This window comes from Platalea leucorodia (assembly GCF_965183815.1).
Source record: "Platalea leucorodia genome assembly, chromosome: Z".
Classification (NCBI taxonomy): Eukaryota; Metazoa; Chordata; class Aves; order Pelecaniformes; family Threskiornithidae; genus Platalea; species Platalea leucorodia.
The window spans coordinates 17,135,549-17,158,196 of NC_138858.1; the positions used below are offsets into that span (position 1 = coordinate 17,135,549).

The 22,648-nt window shown below is 38.1% G+C and overlaps 1 protein-coding gene across 1 annotated transcript in view; it reads left to right on the forward strand.

The window, feature by feature from the left end:
* Window positions 1-22,648, forward strand: part of NNT (nicotinamide nucleotide transhydrogenase) — a 43,915-nt gene that overhangs the window by 12,669 nt on the left and 8,598 nt on the right. Inside the window, exons 7-19 of the mRNA XM_082336414.1 lie at window positions 869-1,056; window positions 1,818-1,951; window positions 3,713-3,904; window positions 5,056-5,209; window positions 6,111-6,272; window positions 7,081-7,191; window positions 7,977-8,122; window positions 8,524-8,719; window positions 9,340-9,573; window positions 11,466-11,626; window positions 12,368-12,547; window positions 16,856-17,015; window positions 18,449-18,530. Coding sequence (XP_082192540.1) covers window positions 869-1,056; window positions 1,818-1,951; window positions 3,713-3,904; window positions 5,056-5,209; window positions 6,111-6,272; window positions 7,081-7,191; window positions 7,977-8,122; window positions 8,524-8,719; window positions 9,340-9,573; window positions 11,466-11,626; window positions 12,368-12,547; window positions 16,856-17,015; window positions 18,449-18,530 — 2,100 coding nt within the window. The remainder of the gene's footprint in view (window positions 1-868; window positions 1,057-1,817; window positions 1,952-3,712; window positions 3,905-5,055; window positions 5,210-6,110; window positions 6,273-7,080; window positions 7,192-7,976; window positions 8,123-8,523; window positions 8,720-9,339; window positions 9,574-11,465; window positions 11,627-12,367; window positions 12,548-16,855; window positions 17,016-18,448; window positions 18,531-22,648) is intronic.

Sequence of the window (22,648 nt, forward strand, 5' to 3'; positions counted from 1 at the left end):
ATATTTGTTTTCATGCAGAAGTGATAGCTAGTGCTACTTAGCTATATCTAGTATGAAAGAAGAAAAGTTAATATATCTCCAGATTTATAATGTGCAATATGAAAAAACCTTTACTTTGGTTTGTTAGAGAATCTGCATATGCTTTAAAACAAACTGGAAAGAGTTTGTTTTTCTTAACAGCATGATCAAAATCTGTCTAAAACTTCTCAGATTCTTTTAATTCCCTTGTTAAACATCCTGTATGCTTTTATCTTGGTGTGCAAGAATGTTTGTGTTAAATCCTCTGCATGTTGCGAATGTTCACCTAACACTGAAATTTAGTGTCATTATTTACTGTGATATCACATGGTGCAAAATAAATTACAGATTTACAGGATAACTGTCAAAAAAAACAAAACACCACCACCACCCCCAAAGACAATTTTCTCTGTGAAAATAAGAGTTAGTAGTATTTTCCATTTCACAGATTAAAGACAGAGCCACATGTTGTGTATTTATCCCCTGTCTTAGGCATCTAAGTTTAGGCTGTAGATTTACCTAGTCATGACAAGAGAAAGGGGTGAGCAAAGTTAGTCAACAGTTAAGCTCCCAGCATTGAGACTTGTCTTGGAGCAACTCTGATGACTGTACAGGAAACGGTAGGCTGCCTTCATTCCTTATCCAAGTATTTTCATTAGGTACCTAAAATTAGTGATGCACTTACTTTTTTCACTAAATACAGAAAGCTGAGGGCTTCAGTTATGATCTCCTTCATCCAAGAATAAGTTTTAGATCTCTTGTCTGAAGACTGCTACTAAAAAGACCAGAAAAGTCGTGGTGGATATTTAAAGTAGTGATTGTTTCTTCCCCTGCAATTTTCTTTTCCTAGAGCTGCAGCTCTGGAACAGTTCAAGTCTCTTGGTGCTGAGCCTTTGGAAGTAGACTTAAAGGAATCTGGGGAGGGACAAGGTGGTTATGCTAAAGAAATGTCCAAAGAATTTATTGAAGCTGAAATGAAACTCTTTGCCAAGCAGTGTCAAGACGTTGATATTATCATTACTACAGCGCTTATTCCAGGTATGTTCTATATGGAAGATGCTAATTTTCTTTTATTATGTGTAAGTTGGCGTGTTTTGGAGCTGTGCCTGCAGTGAAAACAGAGGTGTTAATGAATTGTGTCTGTGTGAGCATGTACCTTTTCCCTTCCCTGATAAATGCTGGTTTTAATGTGTGTGCTTTTTTTTTTACTTCTGTTTTCACAAACTAGCAGTCTTTGACTCAATATCATCATGTTTTCTTATTAAACAAGGAGTAGATAGTAAGAAAGTAAGAATATATAATTCTCTTGCATATTTATTGCATCACTGCTACTTCTGCCATCCAGCTTGTGCACTGAAACAAGTTCAGTTGAAACAGTACTGTCTTGTAATTGAAGCATAGTAAGGTAGAGCTTAGGTTTTGCACAGCATTTGTCTTTTAATAATTTATGATGTGGTGTGTGGTGGGTTTTTGTTTGGTTGGTTGGTTGGTTTTTTTTGTTATGACTTGAATTGTAAGATTGGATGTTGTCAGTTTACTGAGGACAAAATTGGATTTGCCAGCATCTTTGGTAGACTGCCGATGCATACCTTTTTTATATGCTTGGGAGCAAGATGTTCTAGCATCTCTTCTCTGGCTGTATAAACCTTCTGTGACATTTCACCCTAGGTACTGATTACTTGAAAATTTTGCTCACAAAAATAAGATTGAGAGAGAGAGAGAGAAGGGGAGAAATCTCCTGAGCTCTACAGGTAAAAAGCCATATTTTGTGTTTAACTTACTATGCCTTGTCTTGTCAGGCAAAAAAGCGCCCATCTTGTTTAAGAAAGATATGATTGAATCAATGAAGGAAGGTTCAGTTGTTGTGGATTTAGCTGCAGAAGCTGGAGGAAACATTGAGACTACAAAGCCTGGAGAAATGTATGTTCATAAGGTGAGCATTTTAATCTGCAGATCATTTGCAGTTTGGATGAATTCATATTGTGTTTGGTAAACTATACTGAAAATTAGTGGCTAATTTTGCTATTTGGGCTTAAGTATTCCTTTAGATTTGCATTTGGTCACTAGTCATCTCTATGTATAACAAGTTGAAGATTTTTAAAGAAACAAACACCTTTGCATAGTGTTAGTTTCGTTGTTGAGTACGCAAGTGTTGCTACTTAGACTTCCAAGTCCAGTGATTTGTCTCTGCTGAGTTGAGGGTGTGGTTTGATATCTATTTCTTGGTCTACCTAACGAGACAGTAGTAGCAATAGCTTCTTTGACTTGCCTATCACCTCCCACAAGTGGAGGTTAACAGTCCCTGTCATGGGTAAGCTAACCAGGTTCGGACTGTGTCATTGTTTACTTCAGTGCGAAGTCTCAGGCTTAGCTCAGTATAATTTCAGCTTCAGGAGAGTGCTGTCTTTGTATGTCTTTAGCTTTGCCAACATGAGTGTGTCTGCCCTAGAGTGTCCAAACCACTTGTAACACAAACTAGGAGTAGCATGAATTCGTTCATTAAAGTAAGCAATTTTGCCCTGGACTGAACTAACTACTTTGGTTTTGCTCCAGTGTTCATTGGCTCAGTTGAGAGCTTGTTTTTCTGATTTTTGGGTTTTATTTTTGGTATTTGTGAGAAATCTGCTAGCAGTTGCAGAAATTTGGGTGATGAGATTTAAAGTAGCAGATTTCCAAGGTTGTTATTTGGTAATGTAAGGACATAATGCTGTTACTAGGGAAGCCTGTAGGACATATTGCTGACATGGTTGTCGTTAATATAAGCACGGCTGTGTGTCAGTCTATCATGAGTCATGCATTGTATTTGGCTTTGTGGTTTTCTAAGGCTTTTGATGTCATTGCTTAAAAACTGAAATTGGAGTATGTAAAACAGAAATAAGCAGACACTTGCATGAAGAATTTATATGGAGTGCTTTTAGTCAGAGGAATATTACCTCTGGATATAGTGTACTGGCACTGAGCTGTAGAAAAGAGCAGCAGTGCAGAACAATTAGCAGTGTGCCGGAGCATTGCATTAAGAAGCCAGAGTTCCTGGAAGCATGTATGGATCTTAGCTCTAAGTTGCGGGAGCAGTGTTTTAACACAAGCCTGCTTGAACATGAAGAGTGTATGCCAGCCTCAGCTTCTCGTACCTTCCAAAAGCTCAAGGGCCTGATAGCCAGGTATACTCATGTTTGTTCTTTAAACAGTGTGGAGATATTATGTTACATCTTTACATAAATGGGAACTGAGCATATTACTTGCACAGCTAGCTGGCTAGCTCTGAGGAAGTTCCTTTCACTCCTCTGTCATATAGAAAGTTGCCTCCAGTGCCTGCCCTGCAGAAGGACTGAGAAGATGCCAAGCATTGAGCAGGATAATCTGTTACCTGGTTGCTTTAAGAAGCTAAGCTCTGAGGGAATGATAGGATTTGGAGAGGACAAGCTTGTGCACCAATACATCTTCCTGTCTGTGTAGGCTTGTTGCTAATAGCGTTTAAGCTGTTGGATTTGATTGGGTTGAATTCTATAACTGTTGTGAGTAATCTTCCCCTGACTTAATAATGTTAGAGCTGCAGGTAACAATTTTAGCTGGAGTTAAAAACAGAAATAAGTGAAACAGTTTGGATATGTATTTCCAGGAGGATATATTGGAAGAGATGCTGCTTCTTCAGAGGTTGAACTAATCCCTAATGTTTTACTTGAATTTTTTTCAGGGTGTTACACACATTGGCTACACAGACCTGCCTAGCAGAATGGCTACTCAGGCCAGTACTCTGTATTCCAATAATATTATCAAACTCCTAAAGGCTATTAGTCCTGACAAAGAAAACTTCTACTTTGATCCAAAAGATGAATTTGATTATGGGACTCTGGATCATGTTATTAGAGGAACTGTAGTCATGAAGGTAAGTTAGTAAATATTCCCTTCTTAATTTGTGAGTACATACTTCTACATTTATCAGTGTTGTCTCTTTCAAATGCATTCAAAGATACTTCTTGCCAATAGACTTCAGATGTGGCTCGGTAGACACTGTGGACAATTGTGTTTGTATTCAGCTGAATATTCCTCTGTCCATTTTTGTGAAGGGAAGCCTCTTTGCTTTTGTCGTCTTGTCACAGTTAAACAAATACCTAACGTTTGCTATGGAAAAATAGGAAAAAGATTAAATTTGCATGTTGTATTCATGTGATAAAAGCATTGTTATTTAAAACATGTTTGAAACATTACCAGGACCAGAAAAACATTCTTCTTTTTTGTTTTTTTTTTTTTTTTCTTTTAAATAAATACATGTTTCTGTTCTTATAAGAGTAACTTCAGAAAAAAATGGTGGAACTAGAATATGCAGGATACTCTAAGCTCTATTAGGAAATGATAAAGTACAAACTTAGGGCATGGACCAGTATGGACTCTCCTCCTGCAACTATTAGGAAATAATAACTTGCAGTTTAGTTAAAGGATTAATTTCTGTTGAGTTTTGCTGTGTAATATTGCCAACATTTTGTGATGCTTATGATATCTACTCTGGAGGAAGCTTGCATTGACCAGCTCTCCCAGAACACTGAAGTGTGTACATCTCAGGTCTGACAGCTTCACCAGTTGTTTCTCCAGGGGCCTGGAGAACAGCAAGAAATGTGAGACATTGTGCTTGGTACCTAGCTGAGGTCTGGGCAGGCTCTGATTACAGTTCAGATCTGTAGCAGATTTTGCTGTTTCTAAGACCCTGTTTTGTTTTTCCATAAACGTTTTCCATTTAAGGAACTTCACCTTTTTGTTTTGATTCCTTCTTTCAAGCCCTGTGCTGTGTTTCCACCAGGTGCTCTTGGACACCGATACTAAATCTTGTCTGAAAAATGTGTAAAGCAGTATGGTTGACTTGGTCAGGCTGTACTGATCATTCAGCCTTGCAAACTTCTGCTGATGCAGAAAAGGAAGATGTTCCTGTAGCATGGCTGTAGGATGTTAAGATTTATCTGAGTTGCAGGATTAAGAAGAGTAGGCTCCTCTAATTATAAAGCATCTGCGATGTTAGGGATAACTGTAAATATCTCTTGTCAGGATGGCAAGGTGATTTTCCCAGCACCTCCACCAAATAACATTCCTCAAGGAGCCCCTGTGAAGCAGAAGACTGTAGCAGAGCTGGAGGCGGAAAAAGCAGCTACTATTACACCTTTTAGAAAAACTATGACTAGTGCATCTGTATACACAGCAGGTAGGCAACTTCCAGAGTTGGAGAATCAGTGTAGAGTGCTCCTCATTTGGCTAGTGCTTTTAAGTGACTCGTCATCTTGCTCATTCAATTTAATAACTAGTTGGGAGAGCAGTTGATTGGCTGATGTATCCTAGTGCAAACTCAGTGTAGTGAATAATTGCTTTTGAGAGGGGAAAATAAAATTTTAGAAATTTAACCAAAAGTATTAACATTTCAAATAGTGCTGACTCATGCTGTGTGCATGTATGTATGTTTGGCTTTATTTAAATATCATTAAAATACTTAAGATTCTGAAGGACTCCTGCTAGGGACTGTGCCCATACTTTGCAGCAGAATCAATTCAATGCCTTTGCTTTCTTCAAACTTCAATGTATTGTATGAGACTTAAATGCCCACAATCTACTGAATACTGAGAATAGGACATTTGTCTTGGCAAATAAATGTTGGCTCTTCTTGTCATTTGATATTCTTTGTTCGCCAGAACTTTTGCATGAGGTAATTAATGAATTGAGTATTCTGAATTTTAACCTCTGTGTTTCATATGCACGCTTTGAGTTTTCCAAGTAGTATCTCAACATGATTGTGGCTCTTCCACATTTTTGCTACAGAACAGAGAGTGACAGGATTCAGTGTTGGTGTAGAAACGTATCTTTGCTGCTTCGTGTGCATGCATAACAAAGATGTGTGTATTGTATTTATGGTTTTGTTCTCTATTGTAAAAGAAATACTAGCACCGAAAGAGCCTTGTAGTTGACAAAGATGATCCAGCTGATCCTGAAACAAGTCCATGCACAAAACTCCATTTTGCTTTTAGCTCAATACTGGATTCCTGTTGTACAGAGTTTAAATGTAAGAAAGCATTGAAAAGTTACAGAAAAGTGTTACTGTGCTTTTCTTGCAGGCTTAGCCAGCATGTTAGGACTGGGCATTGTAGCTCCTAATAATGCTTTCACGCAAATGGTGACGACATTTGGCCTAGCTGGAATAGTAGGGTACCATACGGTATGGGGTGTGACTCCTGCTCTTCACTCTCCGCTGATGTCAGTGACTAATGCTATCTCAGGTAAGTACCTGTCACACAACTGCTTATTTTCTATTTGAAGTAGGCACAGCTCTTCTTACTCAAACTTTAGACATAAGTCTGCTGATATGCCTTTTAAAATGCCAGAGCGCCTAGTACTACTTCGCATGTCTGAGTTTACTTTCATAAATAGCAAGGACACCTGAAACATACTCTTTCTGAGAGGATGTTTTTTCAAAAGAAGGGCAAATATGGTGCTGTGTATTTTTAATTTTTATAAGTAATTTTTCACTCCTAACCTGTTTGCTTTAAAGTTTGTTTTACTTGGAGTGCTGCAGTCTCTCCTGTCACAGAACACATCTTTCCTTCCATCTCTTCAAAATGTTGCCCTGAAAATAACTTGTCTTTCATATTTTCTGCGTTCTTTTTTTCCTCTCCTCAAACTACGTGTTTTGAGAGGGTTGGAAAAAGAAAAAATTCCTAAGTGACCTGTAAAATTCGTAACTCTGTAAATATGTAAGATTTTATGTATCTGTGTGTATATATGTGACAGGTCACGAGTCTGATCTACTTTAACTGCTAAAAGCAAAGTTTCTTGTATCAAACAAGTATGCGGCGGCTGACTCTGTGCTTGAGGCACTGTACTTCAAAACTATATTCCTGTACTAATTTTTTTCTTTTGAAACATGTTTGTATTGCAGAAAAAGACCATGGTAGTCTTTGTTTAAATAGTAATGTGTAGAGTAGGGTCAAAATTTGATTGACTGGTATCTGTTTGGCAGCTGAAAGGAAACTTGCTATAGGTATAGAGCCTTTTAAGATTCATAACACTTTTTTTTCTTTTGAATAGGACTGACTGCAGTTGGTGGGCTCGTATTGATGGGAGGAAACTATCTCCCTGAAAACACTCCTCAAACTCTAGCAGTGCTTTCAACCTTTATCTCTTCAGTCAATATTGCAGGTATGAATGTTAGGTTTTCTCCTGAGGGTAACTTTAAAGCACTTGTGTAATTCTTTTATGTCTTCTAGCTCTTTAATTGTATAGATTCCAGAAATACTATTCTGGGAATAGCATCTGAGAGCATCCACCAATAAAGAACATCCCCTCCGCCCCACCCCCCGCATATTTTCATGGTAGTTATTATATCTGGTTTGCACACCCTGTGGTGTAACCTTTTTTCAGGGAAGCATTTAAATGTGCGTTTTTCTTCTACAGTATCCTTTGGGTCATGATTATATGAAGTATCTTTTCCTGTATATCCCAAGATGGTATTGCATTTGTGCTTGTGTTCCTTTTCCTACTTGAAAAATATGCTAGTGGCATAGAACAAAATTCTGCTTACTCGAGCTTTGGAAGTCCCAGCTTCACCAATAAAAAAGATAAGAAAGTGTGCAATGTGACTTATAAATACTGCTTTTTGCTAGAGTAGACGGGGAGCAGGACACAGTCATAAACTAAGCTGTATCCTACGGTCAGCATAGAGTATGGAGCCAGAGCAAGTCCTCCAGGCTTTCCAACTCCTTTCATGAATTTTCTCCAAAGGTTAAAAAAGACAACAGGATCTCACCCTGATTACGCCTTCGTTTCCTGGTGGGTTTCCAGATTTCTAGCTTTTCAGAGGCTATATTGGTGTCAGTTGCTAACTTTGTGTGATAATACGGTTTAACCAAATATTTCTCTTATAGCTTGGCATATGCTTAGTTTCAGATTTTATATTTGTAAAATTGTTCCTTTACTTTGGCCAGGTGGATTTCTAGTTACACAGAGAATGCTGGATATGTTCAAACGTCCCACAGATCCTCCTGAGTACAACTACTTGTACCTACTTCCTGGTGGTGTATTTGTAGGAGGCTATGCAGCTGCTCTCAATGGTGGCTATAATATTGAACAGGTAAGAAGATAACTCTGTGGCTCTTTAGCCCACTGTTCATAGCATGGTATGCTTCTTCACTGGTCACTCTGTTGAGGAGTAAATAGCAAATTAGCCATGGTCTTTTTGTCAGCTATATGTTCCCACAAGACCAATCTAAAGTTCATTAAGCTTGCAATCATACACCAAATGCTGAATCTGCAAATTTTAAAAGCTTTGTTTTTTTTTTCTTCCTGTAAAGCAACAGGTGCTTTGTTATTTATTGGGCAGTTTTCCTCACTTACAGCTTAAATGTTACAGTGACTACAGAGATCAGTCTTTGGTTTAAATGTTTCTAAATAATAATCAGAAAGATTTTCATAATGATTATGCAATTTGTCTCTACTTTAGGTATGCATATTGATGTTTTTCTTATTTTAAAGATGATGTATCTGGGCTCAGGCTTATGCTGTGTTGGTGCCCTGGCTGGACTGTCCACCCAAGGAACAGCTCGTCTTGGAAATGCTTTGGGTATGATTGGTGTTGCAGGAGGTTTAGCAGCAACTCTTGGAGGCCTTAAACCCTCACCTGAATTATTGGCGCAGATGTCGGGTGCAATGGCGCTTGGTGGTACCATAGGTATGTCTATGATACTATAAACTAATAATATATGCTCAATACATGCATTTACGCAAGCTCTATATACACAAACTATTGTATATCTCACAGGTGAATTGACTAACTTATATTTATGGTTTGTGTATGTTATTTTGCAAATATGTGAACAAAGAATCATAAGTCCCAGAGCTTTTATTAATTCATCAGGATGTGGTAAAGAATGAGGAGACTGGTGGAAAAGCAGGAGCACATCATCTCTGTTAGGGAAACTGGGTATGCAGAGGTGAATGAACTTGCCCAGCTTTGTACATCTGTTCAGTTCCTGACTGAATGCTGCCAAATTCCCTTTTTCACACTGTGCTTTTGTCACAGAAAATGTTGAATTTCTCAGTATTTAGTGAAGCTTCTAAGAACATGATATGCTTTAATCTTCTAATTTGCATATCCTCATTGCACAAAATAGACACATGCAGCTTTCAGTTAAATACCATAGCAATTTCTAGCGTAGAACAAGTTCTTCCATTGGAACAGACACGTGTGTGTATGTATTCATTGCACACTGAACCATGATACCTTAATTTCTAGCTGCACAGATTTGTTGTGTTTTGTAAGACTTCCCTTTTGTCTTCAACTCTCAATAGGTTTGACGATTGCTAAACGCATCCAGATTTCAGATCTGCCTCAGCTAGTGGCTGCTTTCCATAGTTTGGTTGGTTTGGCTGCTGTGCTCACCTGTGTAGCAGAATACATAATTGAATATCCTCACTTCGCTACTGATCCAGCTGCAAACCTCACCAAGGTGGTGGCGTATCTTGGCACATACATTGGTGGAGTGACTTTCAGTGGCTCTCTTGTTGCTTACGGAAAACTGCAAGGTGAGACCTTCCATTCAGAATTAAGTATTTGTTAAAGGGTTCCGCCCCCCCCCCCCGGGTTTAGCTCTGCTTTTAGACTGCTGTGTAATTGGAAAGAAACCTTGCATTTTGTATCATAAGTACACTTACGAGTGTACTTTTTTCTTTTTCTTTCTGTTAAGTTTGTGTACAGCTTTAGTTACGAAAGGTTTGTTTTCAGTGCTTGAACATACTACTGCTATTAATTACAAAGTCATGCAAGTTTCCCTCAATTCATCTTGTCTAGAAATAATTGTTGCTTTAGTGTTGTTAAGACACTACCTAACACTGTCTCTCTAATTGATTTTATTGAACTTTTATGATCACAACTTCGAATTCCTGAGCAGACATTTTAATTGAAACCCTGGTGTTGGTGGACTCCGGGAGCACTACTAATAGTTATGGGATCTTGTTCTTAGCATTACAAGCTTCATTTAGTAGGTAGCTTGCAGTATCAGTCGAGACTGTCTCACTTTAAACCATTCAGTTCACTATCTATTCCCCTACTGTGCAAACTCCATGCTCCATGCCTCTTACTGTTTTAGTAAATATGCCTTTTAAATTAAATACTAATTCCTGATTCTTACGCACCTGAAGGTTTCTTCATTGCATTTATTTTTGGTTTTGTAAGCACAGAGCTTTTGAGAGAATGAGATAATACCTGTACTAAGAAGTTCTAGCTAAGAGCTTCCTATTACTAATCCTGTTACCAGCTTTGCAGTAGTTCCTTTGGGAAACATCTGTTTGCTTTCTTCAGTGCTTATGAGGCCAACCATTAAAGGAGGAAGCATGACATGGATGGAAAGCTGTCTTCTCTATAATCTTTTGAAGGATTTGTCAGTAATATGTATTTCTGCTAAGTAGTTACTCATTCATGTCTTCTTGGTTATTTTTTTTTCCTCCATCTTACCCCATCCACCTCAGTGATTTGTGCACATGTCCCTGCTGAACTTCACTGCCTATTTCAGCCCACACTCCTGTTTTTTTGTTGTTGTTGTTGTTTTTGTTTGTTTGTTTGTGGTTTTTTGGGGAGTTTTTTGTTTGTTTTTTTTTTTTTCCTCTTGCATTTTCATATCAGCACCATAATAATAAGCTTGTCTATACTATTGAACTAGAGGTAGTAGGTCACGCACTTTGACTCCTAGACCTGGGACCATCAGTACATTCTTTCCCTTGAATTCAGCTAAATTTAAACGAGACACTCGGTAAGTAATTACTTACACCAAAAGTAACAGATAAACTTGCATTATTTATACTCTTTGCTGTGGTGTTTGGAAAAAAAGCAGACTAGGGTGAAAATAAATATGTAAGTGTCTTTTAAAACTGAATCACACAAATACTGAACCCTCTTTTCCCCTCAAGTCTCTGCCAATGTGGGAAGCTGTGGGAAGTTGTGTGACTGAGGGTACTGGTGAAATTAAAGCATTTGAAAGCAGGACTGTTTTATATTTGGAGTTATCTGCATATTCCTATTTTGCTAAGCGTACAGCTTTTGAGAGACTGAGATAATACCTGTAGTAAGAAGTTCCAGCTAAAAGCTTCCTATTGCAAAGCATCCTATACAACATGCAAAGACGTGGGGCCAGAATGAAAGTACGTTTTTTAGAAAAAAAAAAAAAGGCTTTTCAAGAGGAGAAGAGATTTTTGTGATTATTTTGAAGCGCTTCAGGAAGATTAGGAAGTAAAGCAAGTTTAAGCAGGAGTATTACTGAGTCAGCACAAGGTCTCAGCTTCAACTAACTTGTTTTATCTTCCACCCCTCCCTTTTTCTTTTTGTAATTTTTCTTTTGCTGAGGTATTCAGTCTTCTCTGAAGGCAAGAGACTGGCTCTCCTGCATGTATGTGTCAATCTCTGAATATGCATTTGATTGCAGGTATCCTGAATTCTGCACCACTGCTCTTGCCTGGTCGACATGCATTGAATGCAGGATTGCTGGCCGCCAGCATTGGCGGAATGGTTCCCTACATGATTGATCCTAGTTACACTACAGGAATTACTTGTTTAGGTTCTGTGTCAGCTCTCTCAGCCATAATGGTAAGTTGGGGAATTGTAGGAGGTGAAACAAATTAAACAAGCAGTTTGTTCTTCAGCTTTACAACTGTCCTCTTAATGATTGTATTTCACCATCCTTAGTCACAATCGTCATATTGCCTGTATGCTAACTTGCAGTAGCAAGTAGCAACTGACCTTCCTAAATCTAGCTGTAAACCAGAACTGTTCCAGAGAACAGGTGTGTATGTATATAATTACTTTTTGTAGCTATGACTTAATGGAACCTTTTATATGACAAACTGATATTTTCAAAGACTTTTTGGGAAGTTTATCCTTAGAATACTTAAAAGAACACTGGATCTACAGGTTATCTTAATAACTTAGGAAGATTATCCCCATGTGTAACTTCCCCCATTTACTCACACCAGCTGTTGCAAAATTTGCCCTGAATATTACTATTCTGTAAACTGAGTCTTGCAAAGACTGCTCAGGATGAATCCTTTAATGCTATGAATACTTCCGTGGAGCTGATAGGATAATTTTGTGAGTAAAAATATGTGACTAAGCACAGGATGAGGACAGTAGAGTGCCTTCTTGTCCACTCTCAAAAGGCAGAATTGGTGAGTGCAATCCTCAGGCTGCACCTTGATGTTTCCTACATTGAAAATACTGCAATAGGTCAAGTAACTTGATACTTATTTTTCAGTGCTGCAGGCAGACTGTCTTCTCTGCATGTTATCCTTAGTTGTAGCTTATACTGAAGTATTTTCTTTCCTTTTCCAGGGTGTCACTTTAACAGCAGCTATTGGAGGTGCTGACATGCCTGTAGTCATTACTGTCCTGAACAGTTATTCTGGATGGGCTTTGTGTGCTGAGGGCTTCCTGCTGAACAACAACTTGCTGACCATTGTTGGTGCACTCATTGGCTCCTCTGGGGCTATCCTCTCCTACATCATGTGTGTGGTAAGAAGTCAGCAGAAATTGTGCTTGTTTTCCAAGTAACAAAAAACCTTATTCAGCATGTTTGCTAGGAAGCTAAGCAATCAGAAGACCGAACTGCTATGTGTTTACAAGCTAGAAAACTTTTGATTGAAGCTATTGGACTAGATGTCAGTCATCTCCCTTTGGTTTGGAGAGATACGTACTTCAAAACTGACGAAAGCTTTTGCATTGACTTGAGCATTGGGGGTTTGAATCTGAGCACAAATAGCTATGATTACTTATGCTCAGCTCTTTTTTTCTTTTAGTCATATTACTCTGCAGTGTTGGTAAATTTAAGCTAAATTTAAATTTTATCAGCAGGAGATACTATAACTAGTGAGTTCCTTTAAAAAAAATGTTTAGTTCAATTAGAGAGTAGTTTAAAGTTTGTTTTTTTGGAGTGTAGGAAAGTGTGCTACTTTCTTCAGAGCAGCTACTTCGAAGTACCACGAGGTGGCAGCAGGTTTGCATTAATGTATTGCTGATACTAATGTCTGTGTCAGAGCAAACTTCAGCTTCAACTCTGTGTGTAAACCATATTGCATTATTAGTAATGGTCTCCTTTCCTCTGGAACATTCGTACAGAAGTCTCTTGTTTTCCTGTGTCTCTCTCCTTTTTGTTTTCAAAGATGGAGAGGGAATGACTTAAAGAACACAGTGCAACAGCTGCCAACCTCCTGATTCTCTGTTGTGTAATTCTGTTCCACTTCTGCGGTTGTGTTCTTTGTATGATCAGTGTCGCTGTTCTCCTGTCCTGATGTTTTCCTATGGTCAGCCCTGGCTGTCGTCTTTTACTTCATCTCTGCTGATAAATAGTGTTGTTACCATGTTAGGAATGTTCAGTATCATTCATTTTCATCTCTCTTGAGGATCAATTTCAGAAAAGCTTAAAAATTATTTTTGTGCAGCTTCATGGAGGTGAGTTCAAATGAACAGTCCCAGGTACGAAATTTAAAGATTCTTGTTCTTTCTTGAACATTTTGTATCTCCTTATCAAAAAGAAATCAGATGATGTGGCTCATAGGACATCTTTTTATATATAAATATATATATATACATATATATTTGTATACAGTCAGCATTTTAGTCTCTATCACTAGAAAGATGATGCTTCTGGGAAAAACAGGTATGAAAAGTATGTTCTTCAAGACTTAGAAGAACTTGATCTTTAGTGAAAATATGATCTGTTGGGTACACATTTAGCAGTAGGCATAATCACTCTGTACTTTCATTTTTCTTTCACTGTTCCCTTCCTTTGTTATTTGTTTTATTGCTAGCTCCTCTCAGGACTCAGAGTTTTGAGATAGTTGCATCTGTTGGTTGGAGGAATCTAGGTAAACAAGAAGCCTGGGGAGGTAATTAGCAAAATAGTTATGCAGGGACAGAGTGGCTTTCCTCTACGTATTTGTCGCGTTTCAGGAGATTTAGTTTTTTAGGTGGTATTCTAGAAATCTAGTGATGCTTTATATAAGCTTAGACAATTAAAGTTGATCAGCCAGTAAAATTAAAATTATTTTGCATAATTTCTGCACAAGTAGCAGAACAACTTGTTTCTAGCCCAGCATTTTTCTTTTCCGCTTTAGTTCCTTTAATGGAAATCCTTACTTTTAAAAGCATTGTTATAATCAGGGGATTCAGTATCATTGTCTTGAAGGTGCATTTCAGGAGAAAAAATGTTCAAGAGTTTCAATAAATTCTACTTTAGGCTGTTGCAACCTGTGCTAATGAAGCAACAGTTTTCCTTCCCGTTTTTCCCCCCTTCCCCCCGCCCCCCAGTATGATTTCCATCCAAAGCAGTTTATTTATTGAAGCTTATCTAATACAGATGAGAAGGTGTTTGTGGAAACATCTTAATGGTTGAAAACTTCTTTTTACAATGTTTCCAGTTACTTTTTGTGATAAAACTGTAGCTTAATCATCCAAAGCCTATCCAGATAATCCCTTAAAGCTTGAGTTGATAAAATTGGCCAACATGCATTCAGATAAAAGTGCAAAAACTAAGTGGTTATCTGCCTGATTTTTCCACCCATTCCCCTTTTGTGCCTATTAGTAGGGTGAGGTAAGGACAAAGGATTTAACTTCAAAACAAAAAAGCAAAGGCCTCTACTGTTCACTCATCCTGTGAATTGTGACTTCTTTTAAAACACTGACACAATGTGTCTTCGTCAGAACACTTGACTGTATTAGCATGTCCTTCTTCCTTTTTCTTTTTTTTTTTTTTTTTTTTTTTCCCCAGAGTGAATACTTGATGATTGCAACTGTAATAGTAGAATCGGGATGCTTAGGGATGGGGAAAATCCTTCAGGTGGAAGAGGAGCCATTAATTGGTGATGAAACAGAGCAAGAGAAGGAACAAATTGTGTTAGTCTTATGAATTGTATGCTAGCCCATCACTAGCTGTGTAGTTTCTGTGGGCACAGTGGAAGGACTTGAAGTTCTCAGGGATCAAGGGTTTGGTTTTCCTTGGGCTGTAAGCTCCTGGCCAGTATCACCTGTGTATGCACAGCATAGAGGGCTTTTTGCTGGTGGTTGGGTTATCTGTGAATGGTGAAGCCTGTACTCTATTCATGTATGTTCGTGGTCTGTGGTGGTAAAGAAGGTGAAAGAGGCTATAGAAGAGTTTCCACAGTGCCCCTGTGCTGAGTAGATCTTAGCTGCATTGGTTAATTGTTGTTTGATGAGGTCTTGGCTCGTTTTGAAGCCTTTTGTACCACCCCCTTTTTTGCCAGACTTCCATCCTCTTTCCTCGGCTCTTTGGTTGGTGCAGAGCCAGGCAAGGGTGCTTCAGTCTCATGCTTGTTTTGTGTGGATTCTCAGATTTCTAATAATATTTGAACTTTTTTTTTTCCTTTGGCCTGGTCTTAACTGTTGTCTTTTGGTTTAGATATGCGTAGAAAGTGCTTTGCTGCTTCTAAGCTTAGTGTGCGCAAACATCTAAGAGGGTATTTTCTGTCTAGGCTGTCTTACCTGACACCTAACTTCTGTAATATACTAAGTGGTCTGGTTTTGTGTTTGATGGTTTAATATTGTGATACGCATCAAAGGCAGTGTGTCCTTAGAGGTTATGAACTACTGCCTACTGCAGACAGTAGAAAGATTTCACTGCATTTGTGCACCATCCTTATAGTATCTGAAACAGTGATGATTTATCAGGATAAACAAAAGTTCTTCTAATATCTTTGTTGTGCTTATTTGCTAGATGATGAATTTCACAGAATGGCGTATCTTCTCAGGCTATAGCAGAAAACCTGTGGAGTTGCTTGATTTGAAATGTCAGTAGAAAATGGACACTTGGAAGCATACTTTTGTGTGGGTGTTTCCTCTTGCTTGTATGTGTGCCTCTCCAGATCCGTTCTTAAATTTTGCTATGGTTTCTGAGCTAGCACAGCAGATGTATGACACACGTGTTTAATTAAAGAAGCAATTTATCCTGTTCCTTTCCTGCTTCTGAAGTTTTGTTTACTGCAATTACAAGTTTTGCCTACTTCCAGATATTGCCAGATACTGCTTTGGGACCACACTCACAACAAGACATGCCAGTGAAAGCATTTAGCCAGTGGCTTTTCCTGGCTATATATGGAGCCAAATTTTCAGGATGTGTTCTCCTCTTAAAGCTTCTAGTTTAAGATCTCTTGTTCCCCTTTGGTGCTCAGCCAGTAAGTTAATGGCCCCCTTCAGTTCATTACAATTTGTTTTGAGTTAGCATTTGTTTAGTTTTGTGTGGCTACGTAGCTTTGTTGCGTTCTTCCCTGTCTTGATGCTGTAGGAGCTTTGCCTCTGTACTACCTGTAAGAGCTATGTGGTTTCCATGCTGTTGTATAGCAGTTCTGTGCTTACATGTTGAATTGCTCAAGAACTGAAGAAAACATCTTGCAAAAATTATGTGTCTGTGTATATATATCTATGTAAAAAAACCAAAAACAAACAAAAAAACACAAAACTGTCACCAAATATGCATTCTTTTATATCCCTCCCTTTTAAGAACAGAAAGAGACCAATATTTGCTACTTGTGTTGTTTTGTTCTTTGTCTTGAGGAAATGCTGATGCTCTCTCATTATGTGTGTAATGTAATGTGTTAAAAGCTGATGTTTGGCTATTGTTGTGTTAATCTGGGTCTCTGTTCTAAGGAGCCTGTTTTAAGAAATTTCAAGTTTTACGCAGGCAAAACCAGCAGATAAAGACTATTGTCAGGAAGGCTTTAGTATTTTCAGAAGTTTTCTTTGTGGACATCGCCTCTCCTTTATTTTTGGATTTCATCTTTAGCTGATCAAAAACGTCTTATCTTTCAGGCTATGAACCGTTCCCTTGCAAATGTGATTCTAGGGGGCTATGGCACCACGTCAACAGCTGGTGGGAAGCCCATGGAAATTACTGGAACCCACACCGAAATCAATGTGGACAATGCAATTGAAATGATAAAGGAAGCCAATAATATCATTATTACTCCAGGTAAGACACTCTTGACTCATACAGCAAGATGTTCAGCAGATATATTATTTAAAAACAAACAAACAAACAAAAACCCAAAACAAAGTAAAAAACTGTAGCCTGTCTTGCAGTTGCAATGTAGCAGCAGCATGTCAAATGTTGACTGGGTCTCTAGGTTTTGTTTTTGTTCCCAGGTCAGTCATCATTCCTCTGTATAGACATGTGTATGCCACTTTATTTTTCCTTGTGTGTGTCTTTTCAAATGTTGTCCTATTTATTTAGGTTTTAAATTCTTCAGGACAAAGACTGTCTCTTGCAAATTATGTTTACAGTTAATTTTGTGTACAGCTGTTGTGGTGTGAGTTTCTAAGCACTACCACAGTACCAGTGGTACCAATAACAAAATATCTGTTAAGTTACTGAAAGAGAAGATTTTGTTTATTCTTCTCATCTACTTGCTGAATTCTGCATTGTTTTATTAAAAAAGGCAGAAAAACATCTAAAACTTAGTTAGTATACAATAAATACTGGAATTAAAGTAGAAAAAACCCTGAAAACCAAAACCCTGAGTTGTCTGAAACTATTATGTTGGCTGTAGGCTCATGTGGTTCAATAGCACATTTCCTGTTAGGAGAGGCCAGGTAGGGAATAGCTCAAAACTTGTTTTCCTTCAACTGAATGGCACAAATATTGTGTTGCATGTTTTTTAGCATTCTTCTCATTCCAATTCTAAAATAAAAAGTCATTTGTTTTCGTGTTTTCATTTTGCTTCAGCTTAAATGAAAACATCAGTGAGGTAGGGTTCTAATTTGGGAAGTTACCTTTGTTTCCAACAAACGTTGCAAACATCTTGAAGGAGTTTGCCTCTTGTGCCTGTGGTCAAACCTTCAGGACACCGTTAATAATTTATACTCTGCGTTTTCTTCCTGGGCATTTTCATTCTGATGAATTAATTGACAGAGAAAGACTGAAAAGATGATTTAGTGCATCATTCAACTACCAGATTTGCATTATGCAAATCCAAAATTTTGTTGAGGTGAAGTAACCTGATAGTAGCCTCTTTATCAACTTTTCAGTGTACCTGTCTGAAACATCCTTTTCTGATAGAGAAAGGAACGCGTGTTTTTGTGAAGCTGAAATAAGTTACTTGTGTAGTTTGACTGGTCAAACCACTGCACTGTTAGGGGTCAGGAGACCAAAAAGATGAGGTGGATTACAGTGGTCAGGCTGAAACTCCCCTGGGAATAGATGAGTATTTGAGATATAGATAAATATATATAATAAATATGTGTCTATATTATATATTTATCTATGTATATTTCTTATATATAGATGTATATTATTTATTTTTAATTATTAGAACTTCTGTTTGTGTGGAAAGTACACTTATTGTCTGTAGCTATTCTGTCTGCACTGAAACAGAAAAATAGCTTAAAATTCGGAAATTCTTTCAGGTTATGGTTTGTGTGCAGCAAAAGCTCAGTACCCCATAGCTGATCTGGTGAAGATGTTGAGAGAACAAGGGAAAAACGTCAGGTAAGTACTCTCCTTGATCAAAAGTATTACAGGTTTGTTTGTTTGTTTTTTCATTCCTTGAAAATCCCCTAAAAGTCTGTGGTTTTGTTTAATTTTTCTTTCAGCAGTCATTATTATGCTGACCTCTCTCTATCTCTCAGAAATATGAGCTGGAGGAATGCTCTGGTTTTACTAACCTGTAGCTGAATATCTAGAGATTTCATGCTTTAGTGTAAAAGATATTTCTACCTTTTACTGATTTTTGGGAATTAAGATCCTTACTCCCTTACACTCTTATTAAATTTGATTTTTGGAAGTAGCCCCAGCAGTTGGAGAATAATTTTGTTGTTGTTTTGTTTGATTTGGTTTTGTTTGCTGTCATGCTGAAGTTCAGTTAAAAAGAATGGCTTTAAAATTTAATACTTCTTTATTGTAGCAACAAAATCTTACTTTTTTGAAAGGTAAGTTAGCTTCTTTAGATACATATGCTCTGCCTTTAGATATAATAGTACTTTTCAACAAAACAAGCAGTGAAGTTTTTTGAAAAACAAAAACTTTAATGTAGTTTTTTGTATTGTCTTCAAGAGAACAGTTAGCAGCGTTTTCTAAAGGTGGAGGTTGGAAAGTTCTGTGAAAGCAGCCACTTTGTGGAAACATGTTACTGTGAGGAGTAATCGCAACAGCTGACTTCAGTGCAGGGAAAGCAGGGAGAATAGTTTTTTCTTTGTGCTTGTAGTCAATGGGGACAGAGCACAAGCCTAACTGAAGTGCTTTGAATTGCCTCCTAGAGACACCTCCATTAAGGGTGATTGTTTACTAATCTAAATAGCTTTAATATTTTATATTTTTTAAGTCTTAATTTGCTAAGGAAATGGGCCTCTCTGCTTGTAAAACTGTTGGGGAATAGTTAAAGGGGTGCAATGAGAATAGTTGAGGCTCCTAGGCAGGAAAAGAGAGCCTCCTGCAGTATGGAGAAGTGTTTGCTGGTGTCAGTCTGGTATGAAGTGGAAGACTAGATCAGGTAGCGGCCTCTGCACAAACAACATGGGACTTACTTCTTTCCTGGGCTAACTGACTTGCATTAATAGAAGTAATGCTTGCTACTACACAGGAATGTTTGTACATAAAATAAATATGGATAGTAACATCCAATTCTGATTGGCATGTTTGAAACAATGCTGAAAACAATTAACCGCGCTATAATGTTAGATGCCCTTCTTAGGTTAAAAATCCAGAGTCTACCTTGCCTCTAAAAATTTTGAAGACCCATTAGCTGTGCAACAAAAGAACCTTTCTTGGCTAATGTGATGACAGTGTCACGTGTTTTTGGCTTTCCTTCCAGTGCTTTTGTGGGGATGAGCTTTAGTTTTTATCAACGTTGGTGATATAAAAGATTATTGGTTTTGCCTTTTATGTTGGCTTTGCAGGGGAGAAATGTGAATGAATCCTTGAAATAACTGGCTTATACTTGAAATTAGTCGATTTCAGGAAGGGATCACTGCAGTGGTTACCTAGTATTTTAATGAAATAAATCTGTATTTACAGTTTGTGGTAATTCAGGCCTTTCATCACTTTGTGGAGCTCCCATGGTGTTCATTGAGTGCAGCTGCTGTCCCTCTGGTTTCAGTAGGCCTGGAGTGCCTCGGGACCCTGTGTGCTCACCATCCAGATGTAGTGACACTCTCACACATCCGCTGTGGAGGGGTGCCAGCATGGACATATGATTGTCATCAATTTGCAATGCCCATACCGTGCCAAGAAAAATTGCGCCTGTCATATGGTCTTTTTTTGCTTCATGGCTCACAATTGATCCGGAGAAGCTGTTGTTTTCATTTACTTTGCCTATAGCCATAACATTCTCAGTGAAGAGCGCAGATTATATAACATGATGCATAACCTTTGACTAAGGTTTAAATTTAGAAATATGGGAGAGTCTGGAAACTTCAGACTGTTTTAGTTATTAAATTGCGTAGCTAACATCATCGCTTACTTGAGATGGTCTTGCAGTGGATCACATCTTTAATGCATTAGTACGATCACATAAAAAGCTGGATATTGCTGAGCCTTCATTATAGCTTTCCCTTGTCACGGATGGGTAAAACAACAAAACTTTTCCTAGGCTAAATCCTGTAGTCCCCAGAATCCATTGGTCTTGGAGAAGAAATGTTTGTTCTACAACTGGTGTCGTATTTCTGCAAAGTTACAAATGAGTAAATTGTTGAAAGGTCTCGCCTTACCAAAGTTCTTCAGCCGCATGCTGTGTTGTTTGTAGACGCCTAGTTGTGAAATTCTGATTTCTTCTATGTAATTAAGTTATATTCTATAGTACTCTATATATAGATATATAATTATTCCATAGTATTATAGTACAGTTTAAATCTGTATACATTCTCATATGTGCATGGGTAGTTGATGCTGTCCATGTCCACATCAAGTTAACTATCTTAGCTTTTGCCACAGTATGACTTCCCTAAGACTGTTTCTATCAATGTGTTTTGTTTTTGTGCATAGTAAGAAATTCTTGATGAGAAAATATTGTTCTTTGTATAGAGTTTCGAAATATAACTCATAATTAAATATGGTGGTTTTCTGGTAACTCTCATAGTTGAAAGAAATGCAGCTTACCTCTTTAACAGCCTTTCAAATTAGTTGCTAACGTGTTAGTGTTTAGGGTTTTTTTTTTTAACCTAATTTTTATAGGTGGACGTATTGAAGGACTTGGATTTTTGTCATAGAATCATAGAATCGTTAAGGTTGGAAAAGACCCTCGAGTCCAACCGTTAACCCATCACTGCCAGGTCCACCACTAAACCATGTCCTCGAGCACCACGTCTGCCCTTCTTTTAAATACCTCCAGGGCCGGAGACTCAGCCACTTCCCTGAGCAGCTTCTGATGCTGGAGAATCTAACTACTTTTGAGCACATTGAAACCTGGGTTTCTTACATTTTTGAAAATGTGATAGCATAGATTTAGTGTTGGACCTGCTTCTTTTGATTTTTATTGGTACCTTTATGGCTTAGCTCTTATCAAATGTGTTTAGGGTTCCATTTTTTTTTCACCGTTGTTCTAATTACTTGTGAGTAATAGAACATGTGGGTGGGTACCACTTACACACTTATCTACAGCTTAATAAATAAAATTATTAACTTCCATCATTTAATTATATCAATTTACAGTCATTGTTCTTCGTTACTCTACAAGAAAATCTAGAAGAATTTTAAAGGATGAGCTGTTAAGATGCTGTCCCAACCAATCGTAACATACTACATAGCTCAGGTGTGCATAAGATGGAGATTACTGTCACTGCTGAATGACAGCATAAGAGCAACATACATTCATGCAAGTTTTTAGGAAGCTGCAGTATGCTTACTAGGAAGACACTGAGTGTGTGCATGTGTGTCAGTTCTCAGTTTGTTTCTTGTAGTCAAATTAACTGGGTGGGTTCTGAATTATTAATGCTGCAGATGAGGGGACAAATGGAGTCCAACAGATCTGTTAGCTCAAGTGCTGTATTGGTGTAGCTAGAGAGAACTAGCAAACCTTGCTGTCCCTGATCTGCTTCTGCAAGGATGCATCTATAGCTGTATGCTCCTGGGGTGTGTATTATAGTTATGTCGTTGGTTCCATATACGATGAGCTCAGCTCCAGGTGACCTTACTAGGTCAGTTTGTGATGCTTTGTGAAGGCAGGCTCTTCTTTCTTCCCTGCAGTTGGGTTCTTGGGAGGGTTATTGCATTGAGCTAAGGTCTATGCCATGTATTTGGATCTTGCCCCTGCTGTGATAAACCATAGTGGTTGGAAATAGGGAGCCAGTACCAACCCTCCCTAAGTATGCTTAACTTAACTAATTTAATTCAGTTTAAATTTAACTGACCTGTCCCCAGCAGTGCCACTGAGCTTAGTCCATGCTGAAGTATTGTTTCTGCGGACATGTTGTTGCCTCAGCCATGACACCAGGCCTAAGCTCACTAAGCTGGCTTTGATGCTAGTAATCTACATAGTCATCTGTAACGTGTGATGAAAGCATTATACTGTGATACTTATAAGTCATGCTACGCTGCAACTGTTGCTATATTGCAGGATTCAAGCTGTGGAATGTGTGAATGATGCACTTCTCAGTTCACCTAGGTGTTTTTTT